The 26927-nt window shown below is 41.9% G+C and overlaps 1 protein-coding gene across 1 annotated transcript in view; it reads right to left on the reverse strand.

The window, feature by feature from the left end:
- The window catches only part of LOC147018645 (uncharacterized), a 43018-nt gene that overhangs the window by 595 nt on the left and 15496 nt on the right, over positions 1 to 26927 (reverse strand). Inside the window, exons 6-9 of the mRNA XM_085899895.1 lie at positions 11803 to 11884; positions 10686 to 10855; positions 8231 to 8312; positions 1 to 2497 (exon numbers count right to left, since the gene is read on the reverse strand). The exon at positions 1 to 2497 is cut by the window's left edge and continues 595 nt beyond it. Of these exons, the coding sequence (XP_085756021.1) occupies positions 2481 to 2497; positions 8231 to 8312; positions 10686 to 10855; positions 11803 to 11884 (351 nt within the window). The 3' untranslated portion in view covers positions 1 to 2480. The remainder of the gene's footprint in view (positions 2498 to 8230; positions 8313 to 10685; positions 10856 to 11802; positions 11885 to 26927) is intronic.

Raw genomic sequence — 26927 nt, forward strand, 5'->3', positions numbered from 1 at the left:
TTTGTCGCACTATCTCAGCGCGGGGGGGAAACAGGAGGGGGTTGCTGATGCTCGGGGAAAGGAGGATTTTTATTCTGTCTCGGGTCCCGAGACGAGCATCTCCACCTCGACCAGGTCGCGCCGTCGGCCTCCCGCCTTCAGCTCCCGGCACCGACGCGAGCACCCCCTCGTCCGTCTTCGCCGCCGCCACCTCTCCACAGCTCCGCTGACAACTCGTTCCAACGCACAGCTCGTTCCAACGCACAGCTCGTTCCAACGCGCAACTTCCTTCCAGCTCCACCGACGTCTCTCTTGAACTCCGAACTCACTCTTTCCAACGCACACCACCTTTCTGACGAACGCAGCCGCTTATATAAGCCCCGTGGCTTCGCCTCTGACCCCCTGCCTTCGACCTTTCACCTTGCTCCCCATTGGCCCGAGAAAAAGTGGGCGTGAATGCTTTTTGATCCATGAATTTGCATATAGCGACCGCCCTCCAACGCCCTGGAGGCGGGGCCAAATCGCCCCTCGCTCACCGATTGGACGGAACAAAAGTGGGCGTGAGTCGTTTTTGATCCGTTTTTCTGCGGAAAGTCCGTGGTTTTGTACACGCTGTTCGGTGCGCGCCCTGCACGAGTCCAATACCGGTACCCACAAGCGGCGCAAGAACGGTGGCGATGCGACGGTTGCGAGGTGTGACGGTAAAGGTCGTGGCTGTTGTGGTGAAGCGGCGTTGTGGTGGGTGGTTGATGTTGTGATGACTGTTGAGACGTGGTTGGTGGTGGTAATAATGGCGGTTGGTCCAAAATAAAGATAGTAAAAGAAAAACGGCTATCCTGAAGAGTCGCAGCATGCATGAATGACATTTATTCCCTCTAGACAACGGGTTTGGGCCTAACTACACATATACTTACCGAGATATCTCACCTAAGGGACCTGAATGGTGGTTTGCGAATTTGGTCAACCACAACAATATTATAACTTGTCGCAACACCTGAAAATAATTTTCTGGAATGCTGTTGAACCCCGCTATTCGCGGATTCGCTTTTCACGGACCCCACGTATTTGTGGATCATAAAGTGTGACCTGCTTCTACATTCGTGTATTTGTGTTTTTTTGTTTTTTGTTTTGTTTTTTAACACCTCATGACTGGTCTTCTACATGCACCTGGGAAAGTGGAATTCAGCCATCATCACATTATCACATAAAAAAAGGTGCAAAAACGGATCCCCTTAACTACAGCCCAATTAGCTTGCTGTTCTGCCAATCATCAGCAAGATCATGAAATCCATCATCACAATTAACAAAATCATTCCTTTTCTCCAACAGCCTCATCACAGATCATCAATTCAGACTCAGACCTGGTCACTCTACCTTGGACATGCTGCTTCTACTCTCCCAACAATGGTGGAGGCCCTCTATCAGACATGAGATCAGAGCCATCTCTCTGGACATATCTCAAGCTTTTGATACATTCTGGCATCCTATCTTGCTCTCCAAACTCTCTGCCTATGGAATCCAAGGCCCAACTTCACTCTTGGATTAGACTTCCTCCACTCTCATAGACAACTTGTGGCTCTCAACAGAACCCTTTCATCTCCTCTCCCTGTTGAGGCTGGAGTACCCCGAGGCAGTGTTCTTGGCCCCATATTATTCTTGATCTTCATCAATGATCTCACTGACTTTCTGGAAAATCCTCTTTGTCTCTTTGCTGATGACTCAATTCTCTGGCATGACATCTCTCATCATTCTGACAGACAGGTAGTTGCCGCTTCCCTCTCTTCAGACCTTGACAAAATCACAAACTGGTCAAACACAATTTTGCTTACATAGCCATATTGTCCACCTTTTGAATACTCTCTTACCCCTCCATCATTAACTGCAAGCCTTGTTTGTCTGTCTCCATCTACTTTCTCCCTCCGCCCTGGTGTAGGTGTTTCCCCTTTCTCCTGCTGTTCTCTGTTATAGTGTGTCCTGATTTTATCTGTGTAATCGCTCTTCCATGAGCCGAGACCATGTAAAAAAAAATATAAAAAGCAATGCCCCAACATTCACAAACCCCAACATTCGTGGCATTTTTCAGGAACATCTCCCCCACGAATATCGGGATCCAACAGTACATAAAATTGTTATCTGTTGTTAAAGTGAGAAGCTTGAGATTATTTTGTTTTTAAGCTTCATCTCATTTCATTTCATTACTGTTTCAGAAGTTTCGGAACTCCATGGATTGTTAACAATATCCTGGAAAACAAAATTCTTTACATGTACCAGCTGGAATTAAACGAGTGAAACACTCCCCTCTTCGTCCACATGCAAAACCCTCAAAGTACAAAACACCAGGATTTGATAAGTTTGAAGAAGTGTTTTATACAAACCAAATCATTAATAACTTTGTTGAGAAACAGCCACCCACCTCCAATGAGAGCAGCAAGTATGGATGACACAAAATATTCAGGGAAGTGCAGGATTGATTGTTTGCTGGAGACTTGTAATTCAGATGTCTATCGCACTGTTGTATCTGGGAAGGGCATAAAAGGTGGTGTGAGGGGGGAAAAAAACGATTTGGAACACAATCGTTCACCATTTCTAAACTCGCGTGGAATTGTTTCAACAAGAAGCCATCAAAATTGGCACATGGACTGATAGAGGACCCCAACCAATGGAGGCTTGGCCCCAATTATCAGGTAAGTTTCAGTGTACTATGTACTGCACTGGTTTTACTGAATTTCCCCTCCTTTTTTTAATGTTGAAGGCTTCAGTCACGGACTAAATCGTTCTCATTGAGGCCAAGCCTGAATAAAATAACTGCATTGATAGAAAAGCAAGGAAAGAGAGAATAGTCCAAGAGTTTTTGAGGAAGTAAAAAAATCTGCTTTTTGGAAAGGGGAAGGTCATAAGTAGGAAGACATGAGAAGAGAAGTAAAGAAGCAAAGAGTTCCAGAGTTTGGCAGTGGAGGGGAAGAAACAAACATCATAACAGCCCGCCCTTGAGTTGTCAATGGCCACACAATAATCATGTGATGTAGTGGCTTGTCGAGTATTCCTTGGTCTTGGTAATGGTGGAGCTACCCAAGCAGCAAGTTCTTGCAAGCAGAAACCGAAGTAATATCTGTATAAAAGAGAAAGAGAGCCTACTATGCGGCGTAATTTGAGTGGGTCGAGTTTTGAGGTCACCATGGTGGAGTTGACAAGTCGAATAACTTTGTATTCAATTCTGTCTAGTCAGTATGTGGAGCTGGAACCTCCTCAGATGTGAGAGCAGTACTCTATACAAGGATGAATCAATCCTTTATATAGTTGGAGCAACTGTTCAGAGGAGAAGAATCTTCAACATCTGAATAGGACTCATAATTTCTTCGAGGCAGACTTAGCTATTTGCATAATATGTGGATTCCAGGATAAAATTGAAGATAGAGTAATACCTAGTAGGTTTATTGTATCACATGGTGTAACTGTTGAGCTTTCAATGGAGATTGGAGAGGTGAGAGGAGTTTTAGAGAGAGAGAGAGAGAGAGAGAGAGAGAGAGAGAGAGAGAGAGAGAGAGAGAGAGAGAGAGAGAGAGAGAGAGAGAGAGAGAGAGAGAGAGAGATGAGAAGAAACTTGAGTTTTTGAAGCATTAAACTTAACTTGATTGCATTTGCCCCACTGGGAGATCTTGTCCAAATTTAAATTTAAAGAGGCTGCTGTGATGAAACAAGATGAAGATCAAGTGAGGGAAGATGGGGCAGATGGAAAACATGGAGGAATTAAATGTTGAGTCATCAGTCATGAGTCAACAGAGACATAAGGAGATCTGTGGAAGGGAGAGGGATGGTATGGGGTACACAGGGTAAACAAGATGGACACGACAGGGACTTTCAGGAAGGAAAGCAGGGAATTCGAAGGAGGTGGATTGGTGGGGGTAGAAAATATCGTGGTTTTTGGATGGGGGAAGATAAGAGATGGTGGAGGGAAGAGTGGGATTGAAGAGAGTGTGGGAGATTGGAATTGTTGATTTTAGATGTTTGACCTTGAGTTGACCTTTGATCTTTTCACCTCAAAAATAGTTATTTTCCCATTTCAGTGATGGACTATGCAAATCCTGTTCAACTTTCAAGTTAATAGGATGTGAATTGACAATTTTTCAGTTGAAAATTGAGGATTTTTAGAAACAATTTTAAAATTTGGCCTATGTTGACCTTTTGGTCTATGTTTACCTCAAAATTCAGAGGTAGTTGAATTAATTGACCTGAAATGTAAATCCTTTTTAAATTGCAACTCAATCATGAAAATTGAGGATTTAGAAAATTCAGCCCAAATTGGCCTTTTGGCCTGTTTACCTCAAAATTAATAGGTGTTAAAATTCTGCAACCTGAAATGAAAATGCTCTTCAAATTTCAAGTCAATTGGATGAAAATTGAGGATTTCAGAAATTTCGCCTATGTTGACCTTTTGGTCTATGTTGACCTAAAATTAATAAATGGTTGAGTTCAGCAAACTCGTATGCAAATGGTCTTCAAATTTCAAGTCAATCGGATGAAAAATGACAATTTTAGAAACAATTTGGCCTATTTTGGGTTGACCTTGTGGCCTATGTTGACCTTTTACCTATGATGATCTCAAAAGTAATAGGTGGTTGAATTTACTGACCTGAAATGCAAATCCTGTTCAAATTTCAAGTCAATCGGATGAAATTTGAGGATTTTAGAAAATTTGGCTCAAATTGGCCTATGTAGACGTTTTCGGTGGACCAAATTTTAAGAAACTTCAATGCGGGACCATCCGTCATGCGGGACCAAATGACCGTCAAAGTGTCAGTTACATTAATCTCTGAAAATTTCAGAGCAGCCGGTTGAGCGGTTTGGGTTGGAGGTTCGCGGATCGACAAACAAACACACACAAACAAACAAGCAGACGTGATCAACAAACTTGGCAAAAATATTTTTGACAAGTCACAAAGGGAGGCAAACAACGTACTTGTCAAACAAGCTCAAATGAGCTAAGATCCTCATCCTCTTAATGATGACGTCATAAAAACGAATATGACATCATTGTGATGTATCAGGTTTGCGATAAATTATCTCTGCTAATGCCCGGCTTGATTCCCGCAAACAAAATTCAAACAGCTTGCCTAGTTTTGGAGATAATGGTATAGGCGATTTCCATTAGCGGCGATATTATGACGTCAACTTTTTTTCTCGGAAGAATTTCCAAAATCGGAGATGGTTACTGCCTGCGTGGGCTTTCTGCATATACATGTCAAGTTTCAAGAAGATCCGATTAAAATTCTGGGTTGTGAAACAAAAAATGTCAAAAAATAGGAATGACGTCATAAAAATTGCTATGACGTCATAGTGATGTCCACAAGAAGAAGATGAAGAACAACAACGTGAGTAAGACTTAGAGATCCTCCACGAGGATCTAAAAAAGCATTGAATATAGCAAGTGTTTTCTTTTAATCAGTGAAGTGAAGGAGATGATGAAAGAGGAAGAGGTTTTGTTTTAATGTAAATTGAAACTGGCCCATCGATCCTCACCTTACTCAACTTTATGATACTGTTTGAAACCTTACCCAACTTTTTTATCATACTGTTTGCAGATTGGCCTTGATTAGTGGTATCACCTGTGGGACAATTATGGACGCAAGCAGGCTGAGACCGAGCTCCTTTTATTACCTCTGCCACGGAAGGTGGAGGTTATGTTTTCACCCCTTTCTGTTGGGTAGTCGATCCAGTCGAAAAAAAAAAACATTAAAAAAAAAAACATTTTTGAAATTTGTTCCACCCTTATTATCAGTTTTTCCATCGATATGTTTGTCTGTCTGTCTGTCTGTCTGTCCCTCTGTTCGGTCCAGTGCTCCGTTAATACAATGGCGATTTCGATGAAACTTGGTTGGTAGGTTCATACCATGACCTAGTTGTGTGCAAATGAGAACCGTTGCTATGGACACCACCGTTGCCTAGCAACTGGACTTTGAAATTTTTGAAAAGTCATGAAAAAATTATTTTTTCGAAAATAAAAAAATCGGGCCACGAGCGACTGTGGGCAATGCATTCAGCCATATTGTCAAAAATTTCCAGCCGGATCCTATGAAAACTGTCGGAGGAGAGAGACTTTGAATGAACCCTGGTCGAAAACAATAAAAAAACGAAGTTCATTATATCTCAGAGACTATGAATCAGATATACATGAAACTGGTATGGTAGGTTCATGGTATGTCCTAGTTATGTGTGAGAAAGAACCGTTGCTATGGACCCCTCTGCTGCCTAGCAACGGCTGAAAAACCTCTAAATGTGGGGGTATTTTAACGAAAAAACAATCTGCAGCATTAACCCTTGAATCTCGAATCATGAATTTTCTTGTGCTTAATCCTCAGGTCATTCCCCATCGAATGGGCCCATCGCGTCAGGTTCTATTGGATAGGCGACGACCCATGTCCACCTACCGGATTGTCTGTTTGTTTGTTTGTTTGCTTTACTTGTGTGGATCCCAAAAAGTTGTGGACGAATTTGGATGCAATTTTGTGGACAGGTTGGATGTTTGACAAGGACGCACTGATTAGATTTTGGTGACTAGAATTTTTAAAGCAACTCTTCACCACTGAGAGATAGCATTAAACCGATATATAACACGATATCTCAAAAAATTGTGGTCGGATTCAGACAAAACTTGGTGGACATGTTGGGTGTGTGGCAAGGACTAATTGATTCAATTTTGATGAAAATCTGGATCCGGATGTGGATACGAAAATTATTGAATTTTTCAAGTGGTTCTTCACCATTGAGAAAGAGGGCCAAAAACGATATAGCATGATATTTCAAAAATGTGTTGGGCTTGATATGTTCTCATGGATTAGGCATTGCGTGGCGGAGGTATGTGTTCTACTGAGTGCCATTCTCGTTGTAGAATGACTTACTGATAAAAACTTTTGTATAACACCATCTGTTCTCATTTCAGATGAAATCGTGCAGGCAGGCCAAAGAAGTAGGCTTGGGAACCAGACTCAGTGGCATAATGGTTATAACGTCCACTGTGAGTCTGGGTGGTCGATGATTCGACCCACGGCCAAGTGATAGCAAAGACTAACAAGAGCTCAAGTGAGGATAATATACGCTCGAACAAGAAGGTATATACAGAATTGTGCTACAACATGGAAAACAGCATCCTGGTTGCCATGGCAACCACTTTAGATGACGAACAGATGTTGTGACACACCGTCTCCACAGTCTGTACCTATGTACCAAATATGAAACGTGAAAGTTGAAAACTTTGGGAGTTAGAGTACGGACAGGAACGGACGGACGACCGGTATCACATAATACGCCCTGATATATATATATATATATATATATATATATATATATATATATATATATATATATATATATATATATATATATATATATATATATATATATCGGGCGTATAACAATGATACATTCTGCTTCCTTGCCTGGCGCTTAGTGGAAGGCACGAGTCAGCACCTTTATAATGTATCCGGGGTTTGTATGGATGCAGGTAAAAAGAGGGTAATTTCGGTTCCTCAGTCTCAGTGCATTTGGCAAAGGGAAAGAGGTATGAGCATTTAATGCATAACATTACAGAAATTAGATTACATCATTGCACTATAGTACACGAGAAAGAACAATATTTTAAGAAAAAGATTTCATGCAGAGCACGATACTTGCAAAATCCAATCCCCACCACTTTTCTCCAAAGGTTGCCATGGAAACATCAAATTGTCCATTTCATTAAGATTAAAATTGACAATCTTAATCAAAGCTTGGGTCAATCGGATGAAAATTGATTATTTTTCAGATTGAAATTGACTTTAGAACTTTGACCTTGAGTTTACCTTTGACCTTTTGACCTAAAAAAAATCGTTCCTTTCCCAATTCAGTGAGGGATTATGCAAATCCTGTTCAAATTTCAAGTCAATAGGATGAAGAAATAACGATTTAAGAAATTTGACCTCAAGATGAGGTCAAAGATGAGGTCTCTGACCTTGGACCTCAAAATCAACAGGCTTCTCAGTTGAAACTACCTCTGCAACTTGGTAAAGTTTCATTACGATTGGTTTCGAATTGTGACCTGCAGGCAATTGACAAACAGACAGATTGACAGAATAACAAAATCGACTGACCAATTTACTTGAAAAATCTTCCATTTTGCAAGTAATGGAAGCCAAACATGGATCTTAAGAGAAGCAAATGATACGCATGAACTCATGAGGTTTATATTTTAATACGTTCTTCATGTTCATCTTCTTACCTTGGCGTTGCCAACATTTTGGCTTGAATCTCTTCAGACAATGGCGAACGCGTTTACAGATTCCTTTCTTCTTTCGCTTCACCTGCAGGTACAACAGGTCACAGAATCATTATATCGAATCAAATACTGTTACATCTGCCCTTACTTATCATAATGGTAACATGATTTAAAAAAAATATCACCTCATTACATTCACGAGATGAGAAGGCTCTGAACACGGTACATACCCCTTACTAATGATGTCACCACCAATGTATTCTCCACCATTACAAAAAACATTCTCGTGATTGTTGTTGATGTGATTTATTAAGGTGACATCATGGGACACAGATGAGGTGTAAACCTCTGACAGAGATAAATTCTGAATAATTATGTCATTTTATTAATCTAATCAAGTAATGGTGCATTGTGATGAATGCTGTCATGTGGGGATCCAATGTGGAAGAAACAATCTCAATACCGTGTATGTCTACCCCTGGCAGCAATCATTGTATCAAGGTCCAAGGACTGTGTTTGCAGTACTATGTTCAGTTTAAAACCGATTGTGTCGATGGGTCATGCAAGTGCATCAGTTCTGAGCATGCAGGAGTCCTTAACGTGGGATGTCCACTCCTTGGCTTATTCCTTGTTGATCCAGTTGCTTCATAACGTCTCCTGAGGTCATGAACAATTACTCTCCTCGTATTAAAGAACCTTGCAAAACGGCGAATGGAAGACCCTGCTGGAAGGTGTCCAACGATTTGATTCTCCTCATTTTTTGACAGACGTGGCGTTAATGAATTGTTAATAAAGAATTAGGAGTACCCGGCAAAAAATTAACTTTCACCCTTTAAAAATCGTCTGAATAAATTACTGAAATATCAGCTGCTTTTTTTGGATCCTTTTCTCACCTGTGTTGGAAGTAGAGCAAAAGGCGGCGTATAATCAGAACTACTGTTTGATCGGGTTATATATTACTGTTATATGAATAAAATAGAAATGTTCAAAAAAAAATAGTGTTGAATTTAGCAAATGGAAATGTGGAAAAAAACGTATTGATGATAGCAAGTGCTTTCTGAATGTAATCAAAATGAGAAAGGGAATTGAATGAGACTCACCATTTTTATAAGTGAAGAAGATGATGAAGGAGGAAGAGGTTTCGTTTTAATGTAAATTGTGACCAGCCTGACTTACCGGCCTTACATCTATCCTGACCTTACTCAACTTTATCATACTGTTTGAAACCTTACTCAAGTTTATCAAACTCTTTGAAACCTTACTCAACTTTATCATACTGTTTGAAACCTTACTGAACTATCATACTGTTTGAAACCTTACTCAACTTTATCATACTGTTTGAAACCTTACTGAACTATCATACTGTTTGAAACCTTACTCAACTTTATCATACTGTTTGAAACCTTACTGAACTATCATACTGTTTGAAACCTTACTCAACTTTATCATACTGTTTGAAACCTTACTCAAGTTTATCAAACTCTTTGAAACCTTACTCAACTTTATCATACTGTTTGAAACCTTACTCAACTATCATACTGTTTACAGATTTGCCTTGATTAGTCGTATCGCCTGTGAAATGGTAGCGATAGGTGAAGCAGGTTATGTTTTCACCCCTTTCTGTCTGTCTATTTTGTTTGTTTGTGTGCAGGATGTCTCAAAAAGTTGTGGACGGATCCAGCTGAAATTTTGTGCACAGTTTCCGAGTGTGCAAGGAGTAACGGATTTGATTTTGGTGAAGATATATATATATATATATATATATATATATATATATATATATATATATATATATATATATATATATATATATATATATATATATTGTTTGTCCAGGCCAACCTGAGCAAACTGAAAGAGTGGCACAGCTATGAAAGAGTAATATATATATATATATATATATATATTGTTTTTGGCCCCATCTCTCAATGGTGAAGAACCATTTGAAGAATTAAAAAATTCTCGTATCTGGATTTGGATCTTCACCAAAATCTAATAAATTCTTCCTTGTCAGACACCTAACCTGTCAACCATTCGCGGAAAGAAGATGGAACAAATGAGCAACCAGAATGGCAATGACCAGGTGAACATGTGCACTTGGGGAGAGCTACGACATCACAATGGCTTGTGGTGACGAAACTGAAACAAGCAAGTAAAATGGCTGAGTTATGAAAGGTTAATGGGGATAATAAAGATCATGGGTCAGAATTGGGGATGAGATCAGATGGTGGTGGTGCACCACTTGCTTGAAGTCCTGGAGGAGAGAACCCATTTCTAACAGTAAAGAACCACATTTTCATCATAACATTCAATGTGCTTGCTTACACAATGTTCCACATCACCAGCACAATACAACATTAAACTGCAAAAATCGACACCGAAAAAAACACAACATAATTACCCGTTTCCTCTGGTTATCGTCCTCATTTTCAATTTCAATTACCTCCTCATTCCCCACCTTCTGCAATTCCTGTTCAACGCCTTCCATTTTTTCTTCCTCTTGTCCCTTCGACGAAGAGCTTGATGTCATCGTATCTTTGTCTTCGTCCATATCATCAGCGAAATTGCAAGGTGGTTCCTTGCCTTCTTCCTTGTCCTCTTTCGCAGGCCAGACGCTCAAAGAAGTTTCTTGAAAGAAAGTTGAATTTGCACAAACATATGTACCTCATGTGTTGTATTCATGAACAAGACTAAAATTGGAATCCTAAGAGAAGAATTATATGTGTTGCTGAGTTGAGGTCTAATTTCCCATTTACGGGGCAAAGATTTTTCTCTGGATGATGTTGTTGTGACAGTTTTCACTGATGAAGAAGTGAAGACAGATATTTTAAAATATTATATATATATATATATATATATATATATATATATATATATATATATATATATATATATATATATATATATATATTGTAACAGTTATCGGTCTGTCCGGTTGTCTGATTGGAATCCTTTGAGTTGCTTAGCAATCACATCAGCCACCCAGCAGAGAGATCTCCGGTCGGGTCCTTGGTAGGGGGCGATTACCTTTGCAGGCCAATGTAGTATATATATATATATATATATATATATATATATATATATATATATATATATATATATATATATATATATATATATATATATATATATATATGTGTACATGTACATGTACTTCTCGTTTTGCTTGTTTTTCCATGCCTTGGACTCCGTAAAATGTTTCATCAAACTTTAAAATACTTGTCAAGTGTGCACATCAATTGTACATCTGGCGAACTCATTTATCAGCAACACACTGAGCTTGTAGTTAATATAACAGACATAAGGTAACAAAGTAAGGATTCATACAAGTTATCCAAACACAGGAGAGCAATGCCACTCTTTCAGTTTGCTCAGGTTGGCCTGGACAAATCTTAGTAGAGCACAAACCACCAACCTGAGTCCTTAAATCTATAACTAACTCATCACTAATAATCTCGCACAATATTTGAGCAAAGCTGAACATGGATCAACAGTGATATCACAAGAAAATAAATTGATGACTTGCATGTAACAAAGGGGTTTTTTTTTACTCTTCTTAATGCTGATATTCCTACCTTGAAATTTCAGACAGCATGGAAAACATCTTTGAAGAAAATGCCAAATGCGTTTGAAGAAATTCTTGTTCTTTCGTTTTGCCTGCAGGACAACACAACAGATCACAGAATCACTATATCGTATGAATGCGATTAGCTCTGCCACACGTCACTTGGTTCACACTAAGCACATAATCTGTTACTCATACTGTCATGATTCATAATATCTAAATTCCCATTCAACACTATACAAACTTAAAAACCAAACACACAAACTACAAAAAGAACAATAAACCTCTTTGTAGGTCAGTTTAAAAACCACAGGCTGTGTGGCAATTAAAAGGGTAGACACACGAAAATATTTAAATCAAATACCAGCACAAAAAAAATCCAGTACTCTGACTTTTTTTTCTTTATAGCAGCAAGGCTCATGGAACAGCAAGGTAGAACTGACAGTGGGACAAACAACAGGGTAATGAATGGACAGGAAAAGAGGATAGGTAGGAGGGAGGTTGGTTGGCCTGGGCACATCATGGCTCTGTGCCTTCTCGCTTGACTTGGTTTGCTGGCGAGTTGCAAGCACCATGCGTCTCACTAGTCAGCAGGTTAGACCTCACCACGTCACCCCTGATCCTCATCTACCAATCAACTTTTCCGAACACTTTCACTTGCTTTTATTGTGTGTTCATTTTCCACCCATTGTGATTATCTCTACATCATCATGTGTGTATACAACCATAATTATCTCTACATCATCCTTTGTGTCTTCCAAATGTTTATTGGAGGAGGTAAGGATTAAGGTTTTGGGTTTCTTGTCAAAATGAAGACCAATTACTGCACTGTAGTCCCAAGAACACACAGCCAGACAACACACAGGCGCGCTAGGGTGGTCCTTATTCCTCAACTTCGGATTTTCTAAGCTCCAACCCCCGGAATTCATTGGAATAGTTGAGAAACTCTCCTGGTGAACTTTTTTTTCCAATCTGACAACATTTACCCCTCCCTTATCGACCTTGAAGTTTCACCCTGAAAAAAAAAATTGTTAGGGGGGCGGTGAGAAGAACGAGTAATTCACATAACACATTACACAAACACACAGATTGACGTATCACATCAAAAGAGACGATTGGACATTATAGGAGCGTTTTAAAGTTCAGCACAGGTCGATATGTCATCGTTCTAATGTCAGCCGCCCCGAGAAACTGAGGCTGAACTTCAAGGTCGATGAGGGAGAGATAAATGTTGTTGGAATTTGAAATAAAAACACCGGAAGAGTTTTCTCGACTATTCCAGCGAATTCCGGGGGTTGGAGCTTAAAATAAATGAATTCGAAAATTTATTCCCCAACGAAGGACCACCCTGTGTGTGTGTGTATATATATATATATATATATATATATATATATATATATATATATATATATATATATATATATATATATATATATATATATATATTAAACACCATGAACAAACTTTGCTACATACACAGTGTTGAACGTACATACAGAGTGCATATATATATATATATATATATATATATATATATATATATATATATATATATATATATATATATATATATATATATATATATATATATATATGCAAAAGAAACTTACCACCTTTTAAACCTTCAAATATCAACAATAACACTGCATGTAGTAAATGTGTGAACTTATTTGTGGACAATAGTGTCCTCACTGTCAGACAAAACGGTCACAGATGGTCACTTGAACCTTCAATGGTCACTTCATAGCACAGCTGTTGAACAGCCGTTTTGACTGTCAGTGATTAGCCAAGGGGTACGGGATGATTTTAATGAGCTGCACGTGATGTCTTGATATTGGCTTTAAAAAGGCCAGTGCAAAATGGGCATTTCAATCAACATGCCACGATTGTCAAGGGATCAACGGCAGTGTGCCTTGGGCATGCTGCAAGGCGGATTGAGCTACCGTGAGGTGGCACATCGCCTTGGCTGTTCACACCAGACGATATCGGCCCTGGTGGACAGAGACACCCTCCACAACTCTGCAGATGACAGACCTCGATCAGGGAGGTTGAGTCACCACTGCAAGGCAGGACAGGCAGATGGTCCTAAGTCAGATGGCTTCAGACATTGAGGACTGAGTGGGACAGAATCCAGCTGCAATCCATCCAAAGACTGGTAGGCAGTATGCGCCGACGATGCACTGCCTGTATCCAAAACAATGGTGGCCACACACGCTATTGAAAGGGGACTGACATTGCACCCTGTGCTGTTCTGTACTGCAGAACAAACTTATGAGATGGTGTATCTTGGTCAAAAACTTGACATGTCGTCAATAAAATGCCAATGTTTCAATTAGCAATTGTTGGTTTCTTTTATTTTGAACTGTTACAATTTTATTACATTTCAAACAAGTGGTAAGTTTATTTTGCATTTCAGTATATATATATATATATATATATATATATATATATATATATATATATATATATATATATATATATATATATATATATATATATAAATATATATACATATATATATAAATATATATATATATACATATATATATATATATATATATATATATATATATATATAAATATATATATATATATATATATATATATATATATATATATATATATTTCAGGGTGGTCCTTAGTTTGGGTGCATATATATCAGGGTGGTCCTTCGTCCTCGAAGAACTTGTCCCTTGACAAATCAGTATGTCTGCACCAGCTGCAGATGTTATTGTTCTTGATGGAGCTACACTTGTCAATATGCTGCAACCTGGCCCAGCCATAAAGGCGCTGTCACACCTTGACGTTTTAGCCAGCAATGGCAACGTATAAAAATGTATGTGAAACGTTGGCGTACGCTGAAGTTTTGAGTTTTTTTTTAAGTTTTGGTCGTATTCATAACGTGTTGGTCGTATGCATAACGTATTAGTAATGGGCACAGATCGTTTCGTTGTCTTTTAGATAACTTACACCAATGAATGCTTAGCCTGTTGTCAGCGTTCACAACCTATGCCCAACGATAGTTTAACTTAGGCATAGTGCACTGCATGTATCGCCGACGAACTCGTGGCGTTCTCTGTTATAAACCGGCCGCACGCCGATTTAAAACATAACCGCCTGAAAATTGGAAGTGTCAACATCGCAGTCACACCTTGACGATTTAGCCAGCGTATGCCGACCTATGAAAAATGTCTAAAACGCTGGCACACGTCGAATACGATATGGGTAAGTTGTGTATACGTTAGGATCACGCTGAAAAACAATGAAGTATGCTGGCATATTACGTGGTACGTCTAGTACGTCGTGAAATTTCAAGCATGCTGAAAATTTTACGACGTACTCGACGTATGGCTCACAAGTTCCGCATACGCTGGCATAAGTTCTCGGCATGCTCTGCGATCATTGACACGTCGGACACACGTTAGTCATAAGTCAAAACACGTCGAGGTAATGTTTAGCATACCCAAGACTTAATTTTTAACCTATGAGTAACTTGCTTTGAACCTATGAGTAGCGTGCTTTGAACCTATCTGTAGCGTGCTTTGAACCTTTGTGTAATGTATCTCAAACGCACATTGTCGTATGTAGACGAATTTGATTGATGTCTTCCGGACGACCACAGAACTTACTGAACGTGTTTCTAACTTACATCTACCGTATAATGGCGTATTGGCAGCGTTTAGGGGAATTGGTATATACAAATGGGCTTCATAAGAGGAACCCGTCAGTGTTCCAGACTCCATGTTGAGTAGATGTCAATGTCAGTAGTATCAGTAGTAGTAGTATAAGGTGAGCGTGTCAGTAGTAGTAGTAGTAGTAGTAGTAGTAGTAGTAGTAGTGGTCGTAGTAGTGGTAGTGGTAGTAGTAGTAGTAGTAAGTCCATGTCAGTAGTAGTAGGTGAGCGTGATGGGGAGAGTGTGGGTGATTATGTGACTGAGGCCTTAATAAATGCCTGTCACTCGCCTATTGTTTTTGGACGCTGGTGCTCGGCAATTGAAATCGTTTTCATTGAACGAGTTAAATTGCTTCCACAGCACTGCAGTCATGGCACCAACAGCAGCAGGCTCAGTGCCAGCCTCATGCCAGGCTCAAGCGGATCCCTGTAGAAGGTGTACTGCTTGGTTATCCTTAGACCCACTCTGGCTAGCAGCTCGTCGAACATCGCTGGGGGCATTCGCAGGAAGTTGATGAAGGATGCATGGTCCTCGTTCCGGAGTTCCACCATGAGCTGGTCATATATGCCGCAATGGCGTCGCCTCCGATCCATGGTCTGACCCAGTTCCTTCTCCTTCTCCCGGCTCTATTGGCACGCAACTGGTGCAGTGTCAACTCGATGAGGTCATGTTGATGTTCGAGGACAGGTAGGTATATTGTCGTCTCAGCCTTGCCGTGTCCTCCATCTCTCGGAATGACATGGACATGCACTCACCACGAAGTCTAAAAAAAAGACGGGTTCCTCCTGCGAAGCCCCTTTTTATATACCAATTCCCCTAATCCCTGCCAATAATCCATTATACGGTATCTGTAAGTTAGAAACGCGTTCAGTAAGTTCTGTGGTCGTCCAGAAGACGTCAAATACGTATACATATGTATTTGTGCGTAGAACATGCTTTACAAATAATTCCCAAGCACGTTACTCAGGTTATAAATAAGTTACGGGTACCCTAAACATTACTTTGACGTGTTTCGACGTATGAGGAACTTTCAAGTGACGTGTTGCGAAGTGTGAACAACGTTCGTGTAGCGCGCTTACAAAAGTTCCTCATAGGTTAGAAATATGTTTCGGGTACGCTAAACATTACCTCAACGTGTTTCGACTTATGAGTAACTTACAAGTAACGTGTGTCGACGTGTGTCAACGATCGCATAACGTGCCTACGACTTATGGCCAGCGTAGCGGAACGTATGAGTCATAGGCCGGCACAAGTCATAAAATTTCAAGCATGCAAAAATTTGAGGACAACCCAAAAGTACAACGTTTAAAGCCAGCGTACTACGACGTATGGCAGTGTTTTTCAGCGTGCTCTTAACGTATACAAAACGTACCCATAATGTATTCGACGTGTGCCAGCGTTTTAGACAAATTTTTCATAAATACGCATACGCTGGCTAAATCGTCAAGGTGTGACAGCGGCTTAACATGATTACTCGCGTGGATCGGCTCGCTATGCTCACTTTTCCACACGTCATTGCAGAGATTGATGCCACAGATTTGCTGTGTTGGCATGATTTAAACCAATCATACAAATATTTATTTTCCACAAATTTGTTTGTAATATTGGTGATATTATATTTATTTGAAATTTCATTGGTAATATAAGAAGGTCCAAGTGGTCAAAATGGTCAAGGGTCTAAGCTGTCTAATACATCTGCTTAGGGGTCTTTTGGGTCCTGGGTGTCTTTTGGATCTGTGGGACTTTTGGGTCTTCAGTGTCTTTTTGGTCTGTTGGGAATTTTGGGTCTTCAGAGTCTTTTTGGGTCTTCTTGGGTCTTTGGTGACTTTTAGGTCTTCAGGGTCTTTTTGGGTCTTTGGTGACTTTTAGGTGTTCAGCATCTTTTGGGTCTTCAGGGTCTTTGGGATCTTCAGGGTCTTTTTTATATTTTGGGAAATTTGGGTCTTCGGTGACACTTACGTCCTCAGGGTATTTAGGTCTTTTGGATTTTCAGGTTATTTTGGGTCTTCAGGGTCTTTTTGGTTCTTCGGTGACTTTTAGGTCTTTTGGTTCTTTGGGGTCTTCAGGGTCTTTTGGGTATTCAGGGTCTTTTGGGGTCTTCGGTGACTTTTCGGTCTTCAGGATCTTTTGGGTGTTCGGGGTCTTTTGGTGTTCGGGGTCTTTTGGGTCTTTTGAGTCCTTAGGGTCTTCAGGGTATTTAAGGGTCTTTTGCATCTTAAGGTTGTGTTTGGGGTCTTTTGGGTCTTCGGGGTCCTTGGGGTCTTCAGGGTATTTAAGGGTCTTTTGCATCTTAAGGTTCCTCAGGGTCTTCAAAGTTCTAATGTAAGGGGTCTCAGCAGTCCAAAGGGTTGAAAGGTACATTCCAACAGTATGTAAATAACAGACGTACAAGTCACACGGCTGGACGGGTGGACGGATGGTCTTCAGACTGGATGGATGGAAGGACGGTCTTTTAGGTCTTCAGGGTTTTTTGGGTCTTCAGGGTCTTTTGGGTGTTTGGGGACTTTTGGGTTTTCAGAGTCTTTTGCATCTTATGGTTCCTCAGGGTCTGAGTGAGTCTTCAAAGATTTAATCTAAGGGGTCTCAGCAGTCTAAAGGGTCGAAAGGTCCATTCCAATAGTAAGTAAAAAATAACAGACGTATAAGTCATACGGCTGGACCGACGGACGGACGGACGGAGGGAAGGATGGACGAACTCCGGGACCGAGCTCTTTTTGCAACACTACAGTTGCATATAGATGCAACTGTAGTGTTTCTCCCTCACATCAGAGCTCACCTGCAGCAAGCAAGACGGGTGGACATTGTGTGGGATGAGTACTTTACAGACAGTCTGAAGGCAGGAACACGGAAGAGAAGAGGGAAAGGAGTTAGAAGACGTGTGGAGCCTTCTACTCTAGTTCTTCAGAATTGGATTGAGTTTCTCAGGATTGAGAACAAGATGGAACTGTTGCAGCCACGAAGAAGCTGATACAAGAATCATGCTCCATGTGCAGGATACTGTGAAACAAGGGTATACAAAGATCTCAATACGCACAATTGATACTGATGTGGTGGTTCTGGCAGTGAAAGCAGCACAGCATCTGAACATTCCTGAGCTGTGGGATGCCTTTGTAACTGGAAAGAACTTTCGTATCTTGGCAGCTCATGATATGGCCGAGGCTCTGGGTCCTGAGAAGGGTGCAGCTCTGCCAGTTTTTCATGCATTCACAGGATGACACGGTCTTGTTCTTTGCTGGTCGAGGAAAGAAGACTGCATGGGACACATGGAGGTGCTACATTGAGGTGACATCAGCATTTTGCACATCGAGTGCTACACCAGAGTCTGTAGATGTCTCAATGGAGCAACTAGAGTGCTTTGTGATCTTGCTGCATGGCTGTACTAGTAATGAGCAGTGTGTCAATCAGGCCCGCAAACAGCTCTTTTCTCAGAAGGTAGAGCACTCGATGGTCCTCCTCCAACAAAGGCAGCATTAATCCAACACACAAGGAGGGCTGCACAGCAAACTGGTTACTGCTGGAGCCAAATTATTATTGTAGCTCCTCAGCTTCCAAGCCCAAGCAAATGGGGATAGAACAAGGGTGACAATGGGGAATGGGATGCTGAACTATGGCAGGAAGCTGTGGCCCATTGTAATATTCGCTGAAGGCTCTTCTGATAAAGATGATTTTGAGGGATTTAATGTGCGATGTAAAAAAATACCATAGCAGACATTATGACCGTGGTAAAGAATGTTACCTTCACAAACCCATTGCAAAAGTAACGTGATGATGACATACGAGATTGGGTTGAAGTGGACAAACAAGTCTAAGTGACACTTCTAAGTGATTCCAAACTTATAAACAGTGCACTTCATCCACAGAAACCAAAAGAAAGTGACAAAGAATCAGAAAATGATGATGTTTGTGAAGAGGAAAAAATAACATGGGCTAATGCTTCAACATTCGATACTTCAATCCGATTCGCAGAGAAGCAACCTTGTTATGCAGTACAGGAAGTTATGCAGTTGCACATTTTGCACTTCTCTTTTTTGCAAGAAAAGGCACGAGTCAGCAAAGCAAGCAGATTTCCAGGATTTATTGAAATATCCTAAATAAGAGCAACAAGACCCCCAAAGAAGTGCACCATGTTCTTCCTTCATCTGCAGGGTAATCCAACACTTGTTTTGAGGCGAAGCAACAACTTCTGTTGAGGCTCGGAAACATCAACAACAGCATTTCCTGCCTTTGGCGCCATTTTCTTTTCAGGCTATATCTGCCATGTCATGCAACGTTCTTGCTTCGGAGCACTGCAAACCCCCATTTATCTCTGTTTTATGCTTTCCCTTCATCATTCACTCATTCTACGGGTATGAACACTTGGTAGGTTATTATCCTGTGCTGAAAATACCTTTCTGTAACACTTTAATCGTTTGGCATGTTGTGGTCATATCTGTACGCTATTATTGCTCAACATTTCCATCCTGCTTGTATGACCTAATATTACTTATGTATGAATTTGTTCATTCTCGAATAAAACGGCATTATTTGGGAACGTTGTCGTCATGTTAATGTTCATACGCCCGTCGGCGTGGTACGGGTCACCAAGCGCCTGAACATTGATCGACTCGGCGATTCATACAAGTCAACGACAAAAACAAACGTCCGTGATGTTGAAAACCAGAGAAGTGTGTACAGAGAAATTACACGCTGCGAAGATGGCATGTGCGGGACAACTGAATGCCATTACTCGCGGACACGGGTCGGTCAAAACTCTTCTGGATAACGTAGAGAATGCTGCCATGGGAAGAGAATGTTTCTTTCAGTATGATAAGTCATGAAACAAATTCGTCAACTCACACAATAGTTTCATGTTATTAGTTAAGGATGAAAGTGAAGACCATGTGAATTATTTTCATCAATACAATCAGCTGACCCATGAAATGGCAGTTTTCAATGAAACTGTCGACTATTTTCTTTAAAATGCAGCGACCTGATTTTATCAGCAGGTTATGAAGGACATAGGAGCACAAGATAGTCCAGCAAGGGTGCCACACACCATGAGCAGGATATCTGTTGGCGCTACCTCCAAAATCAGCTCAACCAGCAAAACAATCCGGTTTCGACAGGCTGAAGCCAGGAAAGCTTGACTAGCTCTTCGAATGGCTGAACAGGAGAAACAAAGAAGAATTGAGGCAGAAATGAAGATCTTTGCACTTGAAAGAAAGCAAGGAGAAATCGCAAGGCAGTGAGAAATGGAAAGAGAAGAGTTTGAGAGAATCAAGAAGTTGTAGTCTCTCAAAATGCAAGCTAAAAGTGAACTGGCACAGGCCAGAAGCATGGCCGCTTTCATGGATCTGGATGCCCAACTCGCTCAACAAATGGAAGAGGTGGAAAGCAGGCATGGCCTCACCTTGCAAGACACTGATGCCACATCTCATGCTCATGAGTCATGGTAGTTCATGATCCAGACTTTGGATATCCACACCAACATACTGTTACGGCTGTGGAAATTCGCAGAACACCATAAAGGTCCTTAGTTCAGTTAGATCGATAAGCCTGTGTTCAGTTCGATTTCCCCACCGTTGTTTAATGGGATTATTCGTGTCACAGGGCTGTGATCCTTTGAGATAGCCGTTTTTCTTTACTATCGTTATTTTGGACCAACCAACAACATCACTCTCATCAACTGCTTCACAACAAAAGCCAACCACAATTACGCCCATCACCGAACCACCTTCCCCGCTACGCCAACTGCCGATCCCCTTCTCCACAAACCAAACCACAACTCTCTATCGGTGGCGCACGGATTTTCCCGCCTGTTTTTCCCGCGCGCCGATCGGGGAGATCGTTCATTGTTGGTCGGTTCGTGGAAGTGAGGCGCTGGAGATAAGGAACGCCCCCTTTCTCGAAGCTTCCCGCGGGAGCTGGAAGGGGGGCGGAGCGATAAACGGGGAGGAGCGAGGCATTGGAACTGAGGAATATAAGGGCGCGTAAGATGCCAGGTCTGGGTCTTCGTGGTGGTTTCGTCTTGGTCTTCAGAGAGTCTTGGGTTCGGTGGTTCGGGTCGAGTCGGCGGAGCTCGCAGTCGGTGGGGAGTCCGGGCATGGCATGGGGAACGCGGACGGGAGGCGCCGCTTTGCCAGCTCTGTCGCGCAAGCCTGTGCATCCGTGTGGAGAGCGCCGGAGAGAGCTCGCCGGCCCCGTAGAATGCCGAGCTCAGCCGCGGCTGTCCTAGCTGCCGTGGGGGACAGACGTCGCGACTCACCCACCATCGCCCCACGAGGGTGCAGGTAACCTGCAACGGTCTCGTGGGCCCCGTTCGGTCATCCAGGCTCCACGCCATAAAGGTCTACGGACCCTGACTGGCGCCCTCACCTTTGAGGGTGGCCTTTTCCTTTCTTTTGAATGAATGTTGGTGGCGCCGTGTCCTGTAAGTAAAAACTGTTAAGTGACTAGATAATTGCTGATAGACGGTCGTAGTGCTTTCACCTTGCTCGTATCTTTGTCCCCGTCCCGTGCATGATTGTTTGCCTGTATACGTGTTTTTGAATACCTGCATTGATTGCATGGCTGTATATGTGCATGTGTGTAAACAATATATGTGCTTGGTTAAATGTACCCCGTTCGTTGTGTCCTCCTTTATCCCCATTGAAATGCCATCTTGCATTGCGGAATAATAGTTGGGTTGTTAAATACCCGTTAAATAGAATCGGATCCGGCGAGGTCGGGCGATAATATCCGCTCGGTTATCACTGCAGAACGGAACGGACTGATTGAGCGGTTCGTGTCCAAGCCGACCTGCGTCGAGGTACGGTCTCCCGGTAGGCTACCCGCGCGAGTACTTAGGTACATCAATATTCGGCGATTGACCCTATTCTACGTGGGTAGAAAATTGGCTCGGCCGTGGTGGGATTAAGAACCCACCCGTGACAGGGTTCCGACGTTGTTCCGGAAGGTCACGACTGAATTGTCCGTCCGGTGGGCGACGGCGGCTGCTATTAGGGAAACGCGGTCGATCGCACGCCAGTGGGCGCGAATTCGTAACAATGCATTCACATTCACCTGTGCCTGATACAGACCTGAAAGGAGTAGCATCAACATCACACTTTATGCATCCAATAATGAACGAGGTCCCGTTCTCAGCAACCCCCTTCACCTCCCTTACTGCAGTACAGTATTTAGCTCCAAAAACATAATCTTCTTGCTTCAGTTTCTACCCATCAGATGCTTCTCCAAGGGGGCCTTCTGCCTTTGCACCAGAGCCAGTGCGAACAACAATGTCTGCTCTACCCCTTCCCACAGACACAACGACCCTTACCATCTCAACTGAAGGAATTTGGCTGAGTGAATCTCTACCAAGGGCACCACCTGTAGCAACTACCCTGGTGCCCTCACTAATGCTGACATCATCTGCTCCATCCTCACATGAGTTAGTACTGGCCATAGTTGCAGCAGCCATGACAGACATTTCGCTAACACAACAAAAACTGGCCTTCAACCAAGATATACCCCCAGTACAACTTGAGAAGTTTTTTTTAGAACACCAGACCTGTTCCCTCTCTTTCGTCAACGATTTCATCACCACATAATATCACGGAAGGACTGAGATGACAAGATGACACGCTTACTACAATTCCTTGGTGGCGAGACAAAGGAGGCAGTTACCGGCTTTGAGGTCATAGGAGGTAGAATACAGCAAGCCTTGCAGATTCCAGAGGAGAGATATGGCCGATCGTGTATGGTCATGAACTCCTTGATCAGCAACTTAATCAAGGGACCAGCTATACCTAATGGTGACAAAGTCTCCCTCAGAAGGTTCGCTGATCAAACCGCTTTGGCACTGGTAATGTTAAGAGCTATGGATTGCTTGAGTGACATCAATTAAGGAAATGTGATGGACATGGTGGAGCGACTGCCTAGACACCTTCTGGACAATTTTACCCATCTCTCTCATGATTTGGAGGAAAAGAGCTAACGATTCCCTACCTTTGCTGACATTGTCAAGTTTGTGAACAAGCCACAATGAATCACCCTGTCAACAGCAAATTCATGGAGTCAAACCCTACTTATTCAGTGACGCAAAAAAGGTTGGAATTTAAGACCAATTCACCAATGACTATTATTACTACTACTACTACTACTACTGCTACTACTGCTACTACTGCTACTACTACTACTACTACTACTACTACTACTACTACTACTACTACTACTACTACTACTACTACTACTACTACTACTCAGCGGATGCATCCGAGATTTAGGTGAATGAACATGAACGTGTTCACCAAGGCCTATATGTTCACCAAGAATATGAACGTGTTCACCGAGGCCTAATGAACACACCAAGGCCTACAAAGATGGCTATAAGCAACAACCAAGCCACGTTTGCAGAAAGCCGGAGACAGCCTTACTTCAAAAAGAGAGGGAAGCCTCGAGCATGTCTTTGCTGTTCCCAGAATCATCCTCTGCACATGTGTGATGTAATCAAGGCCAAAACCCTTTGAGAGAAATTCGAATTTGTACGTATCAAAGCCCTATGCCGAATTGTTTGAAGGACACACCTGCCATTCAGTCTGGTGTTACCACGAAGCACGTCACTGGAGTATGCCTCAGCTCTTTCAGATGCAACATATCCGGATGTGGTGCTCCTCACCACACTCTTGCTTATCCCTGAATCCCAGCCCAGAGCCACCAACAGGACCACAGAAGGTCCTTATCCCAGAGTCCAAAGCAAATGGCCTTGCTACTTCTTGTGGTACTGCTGCCATTAAAGGTCCAGGAACAGAACTACCTCAAGTTATACGACTACGAGTGGTTGCTAAAAATGGGAATACTACAAACACATACGCGATGCTTGACTCAGGACCTGAGATTACGGTTATGTACCCCTCCTTAGTCAAACAGTTAGACTTGAGAGGGAAATCAGATCACCTGGTACTTTCCACATTGAGTAAATATGATGAACAGCATCAAGGAGAAAGGGTCAGTATCGCTGTGGAGTCGCTTATCGACAACAAACTGTCAATTGGATTTATATCATGTATGGTCAGAAAGGGATTTGCGAATTACCTTATGTCACCAGCTCGTTATCAAGAACAAGAGGCACTGGCCCCACCTGCAAGGCGTTCCACTGCCTGAAGTTGACTGAAAGAAGATTTCTATGATAAATGGCACCAATGTTCCTGAGGCATTTATCTCACTGGAGGTTCACTGTGGTGGGCCAAGTCATCCAATAGCCACCCAGTCCTGCCTTGGATTTTTTCTTCTTGGCTGCATGGAAGGTGAACCAAAGCGACAACACCACAATGCTCACCACATTCACACAACAACAGACAACATCACCCTTAACAAGCAGGTGGAGGAATTCTGAGAATATATGGGAGCAACTCTTCAGGAGTGATAGAAGAATGATGAAGGCTATCCTAGGTCACCCTTATGCCTTTGTCAGTTGAGAAACTCTTCAAACAGTGTTTGCTGAGGTAGTAAGGATATTAAATACTCGTCCACTGTGTCCAAGCAGCGATGACTCGAATGACTGGGTGCCAATAAAACCTTGTCACCTTCTCCAGGAATGCCAATGTCTAGCCATTCCACCAGGAACCTTCGACGATAAGGAGGTACATTCACGCAAGCAGTGGCATAGGGGCCAGATCCTTTCAAACCACTTCTGGACCAGATGAGTGCGCAAATACCTTCCTCTGTTGCAGGAAAGAAAGAAATGGATCCTGGAGAGACGCAACTTGGCAGTCAATGACCGAGTCCTCCTTGTCAATGACAATATATCCCACGGACATTGGCATCTAGGCCGAGTAACGAGGGTATTCCCTGGCGCTGATGGGTTTGTATGAACAGCTGAAGTCAAGGCCAAGAGCTCGGGGCTGATACGATCTATCAACAAGTTATGTCTGCTGGTGGAAGCAACTTAAGATGATGGAAGAAGACCCTCACACGGACATTATACACTTCAAGGAATATATATGCATGCATGTGTGTGAGTGTTGTGAACGTGTCTCTTTGTTTAACTTTCTTAAAATGTTGAACGACCCCTGAGCTCATTCACACGGGGGCCATGTTGAGAAGAGGCAACACCTGTTGAGGCTCAGCAACATCAACAACTACAATATCAATGGCAACAGTGTGAACAACAACAACAACAACATTTCCTGCCTTTGGCGCCATTTTCGTTTCATACTATATCTGCCGTGTCACGCAACGTTCCTGCTCTGGAGCATTGCAAACCTCCGTTTATCTGTTTTATCCTTTCCGTTGATCATTCACTCATTCTTCTGATATGAACACTTGGTAGCTTATTATCCTGTGCTGAAAATACCTCTCTGTAACACTTTCATCGTTTGGCATGTTGTCGTTGTAGTTGTATCTGTACACTTTATTGCGAGATATTTCCATACTGCTTGTATCAAAAAATATTCCTTATGTATGATGATGTTCATTCTAAAATAAAACAACATTCTTTGGGAAAGTTATCATCATGTTCATGTTCATTCACCTGTCGGCGTGGTACAGGTCACCAAGTGTCTGTACAACTTGGCTCAGCACACTCGATTGGAAAGTACCCATACACTCTAGCATTTTTACTCACAATATGTAATACCTTCATGTGTGTGTGTGTGTGTGTGTGTGTGTGTGTGTGTGTGTGTGTGTGTGTGTGTGTGTGTGTGTGTGTGTGTGTGTACGTGGGTGTGTGTGTACGTGTGTGTACGTGTGTGTGTGTGTACGTGTGTTTGTACGTGTGTGTACGTGTGCGTGTGTACGTGTGCGTGTGTGTGACAAGCCTTTGACTAAAATTTTTTTAACAAAATAACTTCTGCATACAACTCTTGACGAACCGGCACCACTAAAGTCCAGCAGATACCGGATAACAAAGCTTTACCTGTAATTCCATTGGAATAAAAGAATGCTTTCAAAAGTCATATTTTTTTTTAATCCGTAAGTTTAGCACCGTTGATGGTGTCTTATACACCACCTAATTTAATGTGTCCAATTACTGCCAGGTGGAAGGGTTTTGAAAGTGTCAAAAAGGTGATTTGTGTTCTGCAATGTTCAAGTATATAATTCAACGAAAGATAAAATCGACTTCAAAGGTCGAGGAAAATTTTTTTGGACGTTGACTTTCCGCTGTCGATGCCATTATCTTATATACCACCATATTTAACAGGTAGTATTTGTTACTCATTCTGTTGTATGTGTCCTTTATGATGTCTTTGAAAACAGTAATTTTCCTGTTTGGAATTACTTCAATTTTGTTTGACTGTCAGACAGGCAGAAAGAGTAAAAATATTATCTCACTCCTCCCTGTGCATGTGCAATCAGGATGAACTCAGAGCCAAAGTACTGCTCAACTACAGGTTCATCATCCAATTCATGTTCTGATTTTTTCAAAGTATAGCATTCAATTGAAACCAAGTTGTTCCTCAACAGAGAGGAGAGACAGAAATTAACCAATTGCTTAACCCCACTT

The sequence above is a fragment of the Eptatretus burgeri genome, chromosome 10 (assembly GCF_056783735.1).
Source record: "Eptatretus burgeri isolate ZD-2024b chromosome 10, Ebu_testis_v1, whole genome shotgun sequence".
In the NCBI taxonomy this organism is placed as follows: domain Eukaryota; kingdom Metazoa; phylum Chordata; class Myxini; order Myxiniformes; family Myxinidae; genus Eptatretus; species Eptatretus burgeri.